This window comes from Apium graveolens, chromosome 4, assembly GCF_009905375.1.
Source record: "Apium graveolens cultivar Ventura chromosome 4, ASM990537v1, whole genome shotgun sequence".
Lineage (NCBI taxonomy): Eukaryota > Viridiplantae > Streptophyta > Magnoliopsida > Apiales > Apiaceae > Apium > Apium graveolens.
Window position 1 is genome coordinate 214,574,910 of NC_133650.1, and position 14,524 is coordinate 214,589,433.

At 36.8% G+C, this 14,524-nt stretch overlaps 1 protein-coding gene across 1 annotated transcript; it reads left to right on the forward strand.

The window, feature by feature from the left end:
• Positions 1-2,041: 2,041 nt before the first annotated feature.
• On the forward strand, positions 2,042-3,064 carry LOC141719357 (uncharacterized). Its single transcript, XM_074521730.1, has 2 exons — positions 2,042-2,423; positions 2,472-3,064. The coding sequence occupies exons 1-2, from the start codon at positions 2,042-2,044 to the stop codon at positions 3,062-3,064; spliced, it is 975 nt and encodes a 324-aa protein (XP_074377831.1).
• Positions 3,065-14,524: the final 11,460 nt, after the last annotated feature.

The following is a 14,524-nucleotide window of genomic DNA, read 5'->3' on the forward strand; positions in this document are numbered from 1 at the left end:
ATTGTGTCCTGAGGTGTGAGTCAGCAACTCATTTAGAGGAGCAACCCTAAGAGTCAGTCGAGGGTTCCGATGGCGTTACCCTGACATCTATTGATGTTTTGATAGAACTGTCGTAACCTTATTGTGTCTTTCCTGTATATTTATACTATTGATAATGGCCCATAGTGATCTCCAGTTCTCCATCCCAGGAGAACAGATCAAACTCAGACATTTCAGACTCAGAGAGGACCTTAGACGTTGTAGCTGAGGAGACTCCTATGCCTCCCCCGTTAGTGCCTCAGCTTGTTCCGTGAGACATGTCAGGACCTAGTGCCCGTCCTAGCTGGGTATAAAGATCAGTATCTGCTATTAGGGACTTTCCACCAGGCTGTGGACCCAGCTCTTCCTCCTCTAGACCTCCAGTTCCTCCATCTGCTCCTACCAGTGCCTCCTCCCCGATTCTATATCATGTTCACCGAGCGGTGAACAGGTCCTTTATAAAAGAGCAGAGCCTGGAGCTGGCCGCACATCTTGATCAAGTGCCAGTTGGACCCTTTCAGGGCATCCCTGTCCCCTCACCTGATATCCAGGCCCGAGTGAGGTCTTTGACTCAGATTGTGGTTGAGCGAGCTAGGTCTATTGACCCTTTTTTTAGTTCTGAGTTTAGGGCCATTTAGTACCAGGACCTGGTTAACTGGTTGGTGTTCGAGTTAGGCTCTATTGGTGGCAGTTGCAGTGGTTAGAGTGGAGTTGTAGCAGGGATAGACAGAGCTTAAAGTTGGTTCAACAGGAGTTCTGTAGTTGTTTTATATGTATATTATGTTGTTGTAGCATGTATTAGGCGGAGGCTGTTATGACAACCAATTTTGTTATGTATTCAGTTCTATTTTTAGTGATATACTGTAGTTGTTGGATAGATATTTGTACTGCTGTTGTATTGTAGTTCTTTTATATAAAAGTTGTTGTTGAGTTTTATAAAAAAATTTCCCTGTTGTTATTACTGCTACTGTTATTGTTGTATTTGTTACTGGTCTTGTTAAATTTAGCCATGCATCGTGGGTGGACCCCAAGTAAATAAGGAGGGGAATATTTTATTATGGAAACGTTCTCCTGATGCATAAAAATGATGCTACCCGGGGGCATAATTTTCATATTAAACTTTTTGTTGTGTTTCAGGAGAATGCCGCCCAATAAGAATATCCCGTCCAATTCCTCTAGTAGAGACTCTGTTGGGGGCTCAGCCATGGATGAATTGCTAGATTTGCTGCGCCAACAATCTAATCGGATGGCTCATCAGCAAGAACAATTCCAGCAGCAGCAACATCAATTTCTGCAACAGCAGCAATAACAACAGCAATTCATACAATAACAACACCAACAAATCCAACAAAAACTGCTGCAGCTTCAGCAATATCACCAGCAAAGAGAGTCGAACCAACCCACTAGTTTCAAATCTTTCCAGTCTGTCAAACCCCCAGAGTTTAAAGGCGAAGTAGGCCCTGTTGCTGCCCGAGTTTGGCTTAAGGAAATGGAGAAGGCTTTTACCCTCATTCAAGTAAGTGATGATTCTAAAACGGATTATGCGAGCTATTTTCTTAAGGGTGAAGTGAATTTTTGGTGGGAAACCACTCGTGCATTGGAAGGAGAGGGTCCTATTTTTTGGACCAGGTTTACTGAGTTATTTTTGGAAAAGTATTTTCCAGATTGTTTACAGAATCAGTTGGAAGTCGAGTTTCTGGAGTTGAAATAAGGTGTAAGAAGTGTGTCGGAATATGAGGCCAAGTTCACGGAATTGGCCTGATTAGCTCCTAGATATGTGAGTATGGAGATTTAGAAAACAAAGAGGTTTCAACAAGGATTGAAGCCTGAGATTCGTAGTGGAATGGTGGCTTTGCAACTTAAGACGTATATTTTCGTAGTTCAGGCCGCCCTCGTGACTGAGAGTGATCAGAAGCTGGCCGTCAAAGAAAAGGGCGATAAGAATAGGAAGTCCGGAAGCGTTACTGACAAGGCGGATCAAGAATAATCCAGTCAGAAGTTCCCGATGTGATTTGGCCAAAATATGAACAAGAGATTCAGAAGACAAGGTTTTTCTCAGGTAAGGCCAAGTGCCACCTCAGTTGCTTCTACCCCATCCCAGTCAATTAATCCAGTAGTGGAATTTAAGTCGTGTGGCAAGAGGCATAGTGGCCAATGTAGAAAGGACATCCAATGTTTTAAATGTGATCAGAAAGGCCATTACGCGTCAGAGTGCAGTTCAGGGAATCCCAGAGTTACCTGCTTCAAGTGTGGTAAGGTTGGACACATTTCCAGGAATTGTAAGGTCGCTACTCAGGGCAGCGTAGGAGGTAGTGCATCCCAAGGACCAGCAACCAGCACAACTAGATCCACAACCTTCAATATGACCAAGAGACCCGATGCTCAGGACTCAGATGTAGTTGCAGGTACGCTTTCTCTTAATTCCGTACCTGTTAAAGTTTTGTTTGATTCAGGAGCTTCTAAGTCTTTTATATCGAAAGAATGTGTGAGTAAGATGGATTTAATGTTGGAAGACTTAGCTGAGCCCTTGACCATAGAAGTGGCCAACCAAGATAGAGTTTCAGTAAGCCAATTTTATCCTAAGTGTCAACTAGAAATCCACGGGCATTCCTTTTCAGCGGACCTAATACCCATCGAGTTAGGAGAGTTTGATGTGATTATAGGAATGGATTGGTTATCCCAGCATAAGGCAGATATTGACTGTAAGAAAAAGATGATTGCGATGTATACAAAAAATAATGTCAGGATAAACTATCAAGGAAAAAAACAAGAAAAGAAATTTCTCTCGATACTGGAAGCAAAGAAATTATTGAGACAAGGATACGAAGCCTACATAGCCCATATTGTAGACATTGAGAAAGAGGCACCTAATCTAGACGAGATTCCAATAGTTAGGGAATTTTCGGATGTTTTTCTAGATGAGTTACCAGGATTGCGACCAGATCATGAAATCGAGTTTTCTATTGATTTAATTCCTGGAGCAGAACCAGTTTCAAAGGCTCCCTATCGTATGGCCCCAGTGGAAATGAAGGAAAAAGCTAAGTAACTTCAGGAACTTTTGGATAAGGGAGTAATTAGACCAAGTGTATTGCCATGGGGCGCACCAGTGTTATTTGTAAAGAAGAAAGATGGAAGCATGAGATTATGTATTGATTACCGGGAGTTGAATAAGTTAACCATCAAGAATAAGTATCCCCTACCCAGGATTGATGATTTGTTTGACCAGCTTAAAGGAGCGTGCTATTTCTCGAAGATTGATTTGAGATCGGGCTATCATCAGCTGAAGATCAAGCCCCGAGGACATACCAAAGACCGCATTCAGAATAAGGTATGGCCATTATGAGTTCTTAGTAATGTCGTTTGGATTGACCAATGCACCAGCGGCTTTCATGGATTTAATGAACCGGGTGTAGGAGTACTTGGATAAGTTTATTATTTTATTTATTGATGACATCCTCATTTACTCAAAGACTAAAGAAGACCATGCTGAATATCCGAGGATTTCTCTATAAAGGCTGAGAGAGAAGCAGTTGTACGCTAAGTTTTCAAAATGTGAATTTTGGTTGGATGAAGTTCAATTTTTGGGTCATATAGTGGGTAAATATGGTATCAAGGTGGATCATGTAAAGATTAAAGCTGTATCCATATGGGAACAATTAAAGACCCCGACAGAAGTTTGAAGTTTTTTTGGGTTAGCAGGTTACTACCGGAGATTTGTAAAAGACTTTTCCAAGATTGCAACTCCATTGACCAAGCTGACCACGAAGAATAAAAAGTTTGTTTGGACTGTGAAATATGAAGTGAGTTTCCAGGAGTTGAAGAAGAGATTGGTGACAGCACCAGTGCTAACATTTCCAGATGAAATGAGAAATTCCGTGATCTACAGTGATGCTTCTTTGAAAGGTTTGGGCTGTGCGTTGATGTAACATGATAAAGTTATTGCTTATACGTCCAGACAGTTAAAACCCCATGAGCAGAAGTATCCACTACATGATTTGAAACTAGCTGTAATATTGTTCACATTGAAGCTGTGGAGACATTACTTGTACGGAGAAAAGTGCGAGATCTATACGGACCATAAAAGTTTAAAGTACATATTTACCCAGAAGGACTTAAATATGAGACAACGAAGATGGTTGAAGCTGATTAAGGATTATAATTATTTTATTAATTATCATCCGGGCAAAGCCAATGTGGTAGCAGATGCCTCAAGAAGGAAGGAAAGATTGAATGCGATCAAAGTTTCTGAGGAACTAGCAAAAGAATTGGAAAAGATGGAAATTAAAGTTCAAGTTCTACAAGATAATAAAGAGAAATTATATGAGATCACTTTTCAGCCAGAATTGATGGAAAGAATTAGGAAGTGTCAAGAAGAAGTTATAAATCAAGCATTTGATAGTTTGACTGGGGAAGAAGTTTGTACTCAAAAGGATAGCAAAGGTATATTCAGGTTTTCCTCAAGAATATGGATCCCCAATGTGACCGAGCTGAAGAATGAAATTTTGCAAAAAGCCCATAATTCTAGGTTTTCTATTCACCCGGGAAGCACTAAAATGTATCAAGATTTGAAGAAGAACTTCTGGTGGCCAGGAATGAAGAAAGAAATTGCAAATTGGGTTAGGAAATATCATGTGTGCCAGAAGCAGAGCATCAAAGGCCAAGTGGATTCCTGCAGCTCTTAGAGATTCCACAATGGAAATGGAAAGACATTGCGATGGATTTTGTAGTGGGACTACCAAAGACGAAATCGAATCACGATGCTATTTGGGTAATCATCGACAGATTGACAAAGTCAGCATATTTCCTCCCGATCAATAAAAAGTGCTCTTTGGATAAGCTAGTTAAGCTGTATTTGGATGAAATTGTGACCGTTCCTGTGTCGATTGTATACGACGGAGACCCGAGATTTAATTCAAGATTTTGGACTAAGTTTCAAGAATGTCTAGGGACCAAGCTAAATATGAGCACCACTTATCATCCTTAGACCGATGGTCAAAGTGAGAGAACGATTCAGATAATAGAAGTCATGTTGAGGGTTTGTGCTTTGGATTTCAAGGGAAACTGGGATGATCACCTGCCATTGATTGAGTTTTCTTACAACAACAGTTACCATGCTAGCATCGGAATGCCACCCTATGAAACCCTATATGGACGCAAGTGTAGAACTAGCTAACAGTCCACCTGGTGCCGGAATCGACCAAACGGAACTAATCAGAATGAGATTTTATACCTGGCAGCATTTTATTGGGAAGGAGTAGGATAAAAGAAAGTTCTAGGATCTGAGCTAGTGCAGTAGACTAAAGATGCAGTAGCACTGATTCAGAAAAGATTAAAAGCAGCCCAAGATAGATAGAGGAAGAATGCAGATTTATATCAAAAAGATATGAATTTTGAAGTAGGATCATTGGTATTGTTAAAAGTATCACCTTGGAAAGGGTTAGTTCGATTTAGTCAAAAAGGTAAGCTTAGCCCAAGGTACATATGACCATTTGAAGTTTTAAAGAAAATAGGAAAGGTCGCTTACGAGATAGCGTTGTCACCGCAGTTGCAGCATATTCATAATATCTTTCACGTGTCCATATTGAAGCCATATATTCCTGATTCGAATCAAGTTATAGAATATGAACTAATCGAACTTCAGTCTAATTTATCTTATGTGGAGCAGCCAATCCAGATTTTAGATCGTAAAGAGCGAGTTCTTAGAAATAAGTCTATTCCTCTAGTTAAAGTACTTTTGAGAAATCCTAGAGTAAAAGAGTCAACTTGGGAGTTAGAGTCAGATATGTTTGACAAATATCCTCACTTATTTAATTAGTTAAGATTCTGAGGACAAAATCTTTTTAAGGGGGGAAGGATATAACGACTTGTATATTTTTGTATTATTTAAATATGTAATTATGAATAATTAATTAAATAAAATATGTGTATTGGGTTCTGTCAGCCGTGTGTTATTTTATTATTATTATATGTAAATGTTTGTATATAGGGGTTATTTGCGTAATTAATTAATGAGCGGTATTGATTAGTTTTCACATTTAAAAGTGGTTTTATGGCATATTTATTTTCATAAATATTTGGATTGTCTCTAAAATTGTTTTTATGATTTTATAATTTCAATAATTATTTTTGGGATTTTATAAAATTTGGAGATTAATATTTCAATAATTATATATCCTTAAATAATTTTCTGATTGTATTTAATTGTAAAATCAGTATTTAATTCCAGAATTCTTCAAAAATTACGAAACATATATTTTAATAAGTTTTAAATATTATTAGAATTTTAAAATTAGTTTGGAAATTTTTCGGATTAAATTCACCTGCGCGTTGTTTCGTTTAATCATTAAATGCAGGTATGAGTTGTATTTCAAAAATGGTTTAAAAATTATGAAACTTTTATTTTATTACTATCTTATTATGCTGAGAATTTTAAAACTAGTTTGGTAAATTTTTGGGTCATTATCGCTACAAATTTATTCGTTAAAATCGAATTGTAGGACAAACCGAGCTTTAAAAGTTTCGTATTTATCCTTGCATCTACGTGTCAGTTTAACAGAAACCTGTTGCTACGTGTTTGTGTGATAGAGTGGACAACACAAAAAAATAATAATTAAACAATTACCCCCCCCATTTTCTTCTTCCCCCTGTTACCTCCCCCTCAACCTCTCTTCTCATCTCTTTCACACTCTCTTGTTTCCCTCAATTTCTCACTCTCTTATCTTAGTCTCTCCCTCACCTCATCTTCCCCTTCCCCTTTTCTTTGTCCCGTCTCCGCCGCCTATTTTCTTCTCCGATTTCCCCTGTTTTTCCGGCCGTTTCGTTCTTCCCCAGTGAGTTCTCGGCTGCAATTCAGGTGGCTGGCCTGAGTGAATTCAATTTTGTTACTATTGATATGTATATATATACATACTCGTGTATATATCCATGTGATGCATGTGTGATTCCTGTGTGTGTATATACTATGCTCGTGTGTGTGTTTTTGGCAGTGTGTGTGTATCGCGCGCGCGTGCTGCGCTCGTGTGTACGGGTGTGTGGTGTTGCTTTAGTTACCTCTGTTGTTCGATTACAGCATGTTTGGGCTTGTTTAATTTGGAATTTTGATATTACGCAGGAAATTAAATGATTATTATTCGTAATTAAACGTATTTCGTGTGGGGAATGATTTCTAAAATAATCAGTGACATATTTGGTGTTCGAACCCGAATAAGCAGGTTCCCCGAAAATTTTGCCGCCGTCCGCGATGAATTTTGACGAGTAGACGGTGGACGGTGATGATACGTTCCGAGTCCTAAATAAATAAAATAAATGAAAATGATTTGTATAAATTATTTTTGAGCCGTAAATAAGTATTTTTGTTGCGTCTCGTATCGAGTTATGAATTGCAGACATGGGTTTGTTGGGAATTTGACGTTGATTATGTTTCGACGGGTAGTCCTATAAATAGAGGAGTCGCTGTCCAAATTTTCTGAAAATTATTTTAAATACGAAATACAAATCGAGCGTATATATTTATAAATAAATACTAAATGAACCCTGATTGTTACATGTACTATATTAATATGTATAAGTATGAGTCGGGTATTATTGTTGTTTAGGTAAAGTGTTTAGCGAGGATATGTCATGCATAACTGGTCGTCTAACCTAGGATATTTTGATTCTGTAGGTTCCAGTCGAAGGACTCAAAAGTAAAGTCAGTTTAAAGTCGAGCTAGTGTTAGTTGAAAAGCTTCGCAAGGCAAGTAGCCTTGACCATTCTTTTATGGTTCAACATATATGAATATACTTTTTTTATTCTCGTAGTGGAACAGAACGTTTTAAGTTACGTATCCCCTGTATTTAAAAATATTCGTTTAAATTGTGTTTTGGGGAAAAGTAACTTTGGAAAATGCCTATCTCTAGATTGTGATTAAAATTGGAAAGGTTTTGTATATTGTGTTGTGATACAATTATTTTAAAAGAGATAGGTATAAGTGGTTTTGGAAACTGGATAAAATGAATCAGATATTGGATAGTTGTGTAAGAGGCCCGTAACGGCCCAACGGGTTTGCGTAAGAGGCTATGTCGGTTGCACGCCCTATTTAAACCGCTTAGTCCAGCGTGACAGAGACTTAGCTAGTCTCTAAGTTTCGGAACAGGTTTGTGGTGGGATAGACTGATCAGCTGTCCCTAGGATTCGTCCAAATATATATCTGATTTTGGTTTAGTGGTTCCCGTAACGGAACAGATGATTTTGTGTTTCCTGTAGTGGAACAGTGGATTTAGAAATGAAAATAGCATGCTAAAAACTCTATTCTTTAATTGGCCGACTATAAATTCTGCAGTTAAAGCAGAAAAGCGATGTATAGCTTTAGAAATTGGACCCTGGTATTCACACAACACACAACTGATGATAAGTTTACAGAGGATGCTAGTTGTTGATATCCAGTTTATACCTCTTTTACTTGTTTTTGTAAATAAGTTATGATTTATGTTAATATAACTGTTTTTATAAATTGCTTTACATGTTATTCATATAGTGGTACTATTGAGCAATTGGTTGCTCACCCTTGCAGCTTTTTTTGTGTATATATATTGCAGATGCCTAGAAGACCCATCCGACCTTGGCAGAACCGAGTCTCAGCCCCTTCCGAACCTGGCTCCTCTGAGGTAGTTTGTATCAGACCATGAGGTCTGATGAGTTGCTGTAATAAATTTAGAGTGTCAGGCTTGTTGAATAAGTTAGTTGTAGTTTTTTAACCTAATGATACTTGAACCTGTATCTGATCTTGGCTTGGGGTCGTGTTACTATAATAATATTAAATTTGTGGTTTATTATATTTTAATGACGTCAGCCCCTGACCCCGGGGTTGAGGCCGTCACACTTAATATGTGACTTGTAGATTTCTTGACTTGGAATGTTTTTCACAAAACAGATTTATTCAACTCCAAGCTTCTTTACACTTTCTCCGAGGCATGATCTTCATGATCTTCTTCCAGAGCTTATTCTTAGGCTTCAGGCTGTTTATAGAAAAATACTCCATTCTAGTCTATTACATTTTTATAGACTTAAATGTTACGATACAAAAATGCAAACTTAGATTACAATACAACTTACTTAGGGTTGCAAATTTGACTTTATCTTTTTATAGTACATGCATATCTTGCACAACAAATTCTAAATCCTGACTCTGATTCAGTAAATCCTGATATCACTCGAAGCTCTGAGGTTCCACAAAATAGTGGGAATACTTCTGACAGAGAAGCATATGTTGAGGGGGAGCAACATGACATAAATCCAGAGATTACAACAAGTTATTCAACTCAAGAAATATCAGTAGAAAGATCATCAGACTCATCTTCCTCAAACTCTGATGAGTCAACTACTGATAACAATGGGGACACTGATTCAGGGGGAGCATCAGGAAATAATAGTGGTACTACTCAAGGGAATACCATAGAATTCATGGATCAGAGGGGAGGTTCTTCTTCTAGGAGTCAACTTCCATTAGCAATATAATGGTCTAAGTCACACACACCTGACTTAATCATTGGAAATCCTGACAGTGGTATAAGAACAAGAAAATCCACTGAAAATGAATGTCTCTACCATTCTTTTCTATCTCAAACTGAATCTAAGAAGGTTGAAGAAGCTCTGTAAGATGCTGACTGGGTCACAACAATGCAAGAGGAACTCAATGAGTTTGAAAGGAACAAAGTCTGGACTCTTGTGCCAAGACCAAAGAACATATATGTAGTTGGCACAAAGTGGGTGTTCAGAAACAAAACTTATAGTGAGGGCATTGTTACAAGGAACAAAGCAAGACTGGTTGCAAAGGGTTACTCACAACATGAAGGCATTGATTATGATGAGACATTTGCTCCGGTTGCAAGGTTAGAGGAAATAGAGATCTTTCTTGCCTATGCTGCTCACCAGAATTTTAAAGTGTTCCAAATGGATGTGAAAAGTGCATTCTTAAATGGAGAACTCGAAGAGGAAGTTTATGCTGAACAACCTCCAGGGTTCATTGATCCAAAGTATCCAGATCATGTCTACTTACTGGATAAAGTACTCTATGGATTGAAGCAAGCTCCAAGGGCCTTGTATGAAACACTTGCTCTATTTCTGCTAGAGAGTAGCTTCACAAGAGCTAATGCAGTCTAGGTATAAAATGAGTATGATGGGATAATTGAGTTACTTTCTAGGGTTACAAGTCAAACAGACTGATGAAGGAATCTTCATAAATCAATCCAAATATACCAGGAACTTACTCAAAAGATTTGGAATGCAAGACTACTCAACTGCATCAACTCCTATGGCCACTGTAACCAAGTTAGATTTAAATACTGGTTCTTCAATAGATATAACTAACTACAGAGATGCTGATTTTGCAGGATGCAAAATGGATAGGAAAAACACTTCTGGAAGCTGCCAATTTCTTGGAGGTTGTAATAACCCCAATTTTTGGAATTTTTGAAACCCTTATGAATAGTGCTTTTGCTGATTATGCTGAATAAGAAAACTTTTCATACCACACTATGTAGGGGTTCTTTTATTGATCTTCCGAGATATTATTAGTACTCTATGTGGTATATAAGTGTATATAAAGATCGTCAGAATCCAAATCCGAACACTTTGATTTTTCCCAAAAATCCACCAGATACCGAAAGAATTGAGTATAAGGTAACATGATTAAAAGGATTTAAATTCAAGGATTATAAGAGAGGATCATAAAAGGAATATAATGTATTGAGAAAGGTTAAGGGAACCCAAGTAATAAGATCCCGGGTATGATCCCTCAAACGATAAACGAAACGAAAGTTAAGCGAACCGTAAAACAAATAAACGGTCAAGAAACAAGCTTGTAAAAGAAGCAAGGGAGATTAATCAAGTGGAGTAGAAAATAGATGACATCATCACTCCATAAGAATTAGACAAGTGGCTAGATGGTGAGGTAAGCATGGTGATGCAAGCATTAATCAAGATATTTATCCAAGACTAAACCTCCACCAAGTATTCTAATCACATTTTTAACCAAGTAATCAACCACTTGTATCCAACCTTTCTTCTCTCCCCACCTTGTAGCTTCGACTTTTTCATGAAAAATGGAGGTTTAGAAATTCAAAGTCCAAGCTTAGCTCATTCATAATTCTCAAGGTAATTCCCATGGCTTCTTGATATTATAACTTAGTTATCCTAGAAGTTTGAGCTTCAAAAATCATGTCTTTCTTAGCTAATTAATTCATCAAAGATGATGATGAATAGTAATGAATAGTAACTTTCAAGAACTAACTTTGATTTCTTGATTTCTTTTGGAACTTCAAGGTTGTTTAAGCTTAGATCAGGGCTCTCTTAGGAATTTCAAGGCTCTTTGATGGTATTAAGAAGCTCCAAGAAGGTATAACCAAGCTTTCCCCTTTGATTTAAGTTATAAGTTTGTATGAGCTTGGATTGTAAATGGAGGTTTTAATTGTTGAATTAGTGAATGAGAGATTAAGCATGTTTAGTTATGTATGTAAGTAATTGTAGTTAATTATTGAGCCGTTATTATACCTGGTATTAAAATTATGATCCATGGATGTTTTGACTTAGAAAATGGTGGAGTAGTATGTTGGTTTGTTTGTGGTTGATGTTTGGATTGTTGTGGTTGGTTTGGTGTTGATTGGTGGTGATTTGATATTGAATTGATTTGGTAAAATTTGGGAATCGCTAAGGTATAGCCGTCGTAATGCCCAATTTTCCTTAGACTGTTTTGTGCATGACTTTTGCACCCGAACAATAACTACTATGAACTGAACATTACCATTATTAGATAGTTTATGATTCAAGCTTCGTTTTGATCTTTGGTTCGCTTGAATCCGATGTACGAGAAACGACCGTTTTAAGTAACGACGTTTCGCGAACGAACCATTACCCCTCGCCTTACTTTGAAACCTTAGTTAAGGCCCTTAAATGACTAATTGGAGTATAAAACAATTATGTAAAGTGGATTAGGCAGTTGGTAGAGTACTCGCGAAAGAATCGCCTAAAAATTCTTAATGGTTAATTTATTAAAAATGGTGGAGCCGAGGGTACTCAAATGACTTATGTGATTCGTTAAGCGTAGAAGTGACCATAAGCGAACGTTAGGGTTCAATTGGTTAAAGTCTAGTTTCTTAAGCGACCGGGGTTTAATTCCGACTTATGTTGTTGTTCATAGGTTATCGGACCCACTCTAAGCTTAAGTCTATCCGGGAAGACTTAGGCAAGTTTTCTACCCGTTATACTGTTGTTGTGATGTATATATGTATATGCATTATCTTGTGATAAATGCATGATTGTTATTAGCAAATGTTGCGATATATTGGAGCATGTTGATATGGTATATATATGCATACTTGTTTCGTAACCTTGATATCTAATTGTTGATTCAAATGCTTATAGTTGCATAATACCTATGCTAGAGATAAGCAGTAGTTACGTATACCCTTTGTATAGGGGACCCAAAGGTGAACATATTTCTAAACCGGGAATCGATGTTCTCGAGTATAATATATATATATATATATATTTATTTATATATGTATAGATATAGTTTTCAAAACTATTAATCGAATAAGGTTTATTCGATAACGTTATTTTATTGAATGAATATTATTTTGAATATTCATTCGAGGACTTATGACTCCGCTTATTTTATTTAATGGATATTATTTTGAATATTCATTCGAGGACTTATGACTCCGCTTATTTTATTTAATGAATATTATTTTGAGTATTCATTCGAGGACTTATGACTCCGCTTATTTTATTTAATGAATATTATTTTGAATATTCATTTGAGGACTTATGACTCCGCTTAATTATTAAATAATATTCTTTATTTTATTAAAGAATAATGTTTCGATAATCAAACCTATTTTCGATTATTCAAATAAAGATCATACTTTCGTATAAGTATATCTTTGGTTATTTATTATTCATTTCAAGTATAAGTTTTAAAACTTTTACTTCAATTATTTTATAAGGATTATCCTTATGGGAATATTATTTAAATAATAGTATTCAGATATTTTCTAATATATCGGGACTGATTTATTTCATTAAATCAGCTTTACTCCAAACATTCTAAAAAATGTTTTCGAGTCTTCAAAATGATTTTAAAAGTTAGAGAGGATCCGAAAACTCATTTTCAGATTTAAGATCTTTCTTTCGAAGGAGACTTGAATATTCGCTCAAAAATCTTGGGGATCCGGCTCTGTGGTGTATTTTATATTCGCAACGAGGTTGCTTTTTGAGAAAACAATTTGATTACTTGCCCAACGTTCGGGAAGTAAGTCCATCTAATTGAGTCGGCATAAGCGACAGGCCGGGGTACGGTCTATGAAGGTGTAAGAGGCTGGGTGACAGTCCATCTACGCGTGAGTGGCTGGGTAACGGTCTAGCGCGAGGTCCTAATGCGGCCTGGGTGATGACCGGCGAGGAATTCATCCATCTATAGTATAAAAGGTTACTTATTGGTATCTTTTCCTGATCAGCAAGATATCAGGTTTATGCCAAGGTTTTCTCCTTTCCAAATTCATTGGATATTACAACTCTATTCATACTTTACATGACAGAGGTTTTCAGGAAATGTATGAGAGATATATATATGGATATATATCAGGACTTAATGAAGTATCTCGTAACTTCATTTCATTCAATAATATTTCAAAGATTGAATCTATTCAAGTCTTATCTTGTAGTCTCATCTGGGTGATGAACTTTTAAAACTAATTATAACTTGAACGGTGGTAGTTCAAGTAGTATTCGGAAAGATATAAGTATATTGGAGTATTTTGTAACTTCATCTTTTAAACTTATATCTAGTAAATGATTATCTTGTGCATGTCAAAGATTTTTGGAAAAACGTTGAGACAAGGTTAGATATATGAGATCACCTTGCAACGATATTTTTTATACAGTTATAAACTGGAACTCTGTGTATATTATACATGTCAGAGGATTTCGAAGATTGTGAAAAGTATATATGTATATATATACTGAATATTTTATGACTTGATTGCGTTAAGATATCAGCTTGGTTCATTTCTTCTTGACCAAGACTTACATGAGTACTATGAGAATGCTCATATATTGTTAATTATTATACATATTATTTCGGTGAGCTTGTTGCTCACCATTGCTTTCTTCTTTCATCACACAACAACAGATAGAAAAGATGAACATGACCAAGCTCCCGATTCGCAAGTGGTTAATTAGGAAACGTTCCGCAGTTTCCTGTAGGCGTTGATGCCGTTGTAGCCGAGGTAGGATCTACCAATAGGCTAGGCTTTCAACTTTTGATGTACCAGACTTATGTATAATATGAATTTTAATAATGGCAAAGAATATGTAAATTTATTCAGAAACCCTTTTGAGGTGTAATGACTTATAATTGTGGAATAAAATGACTTGTGTTATTGTTTGGTATTCATCTCTGAGACTATAACTTGTGGTGTGTGTGTGCATATTGTGGGGTCACAGTACGCAGTAGTTGGTTGACTGTTAA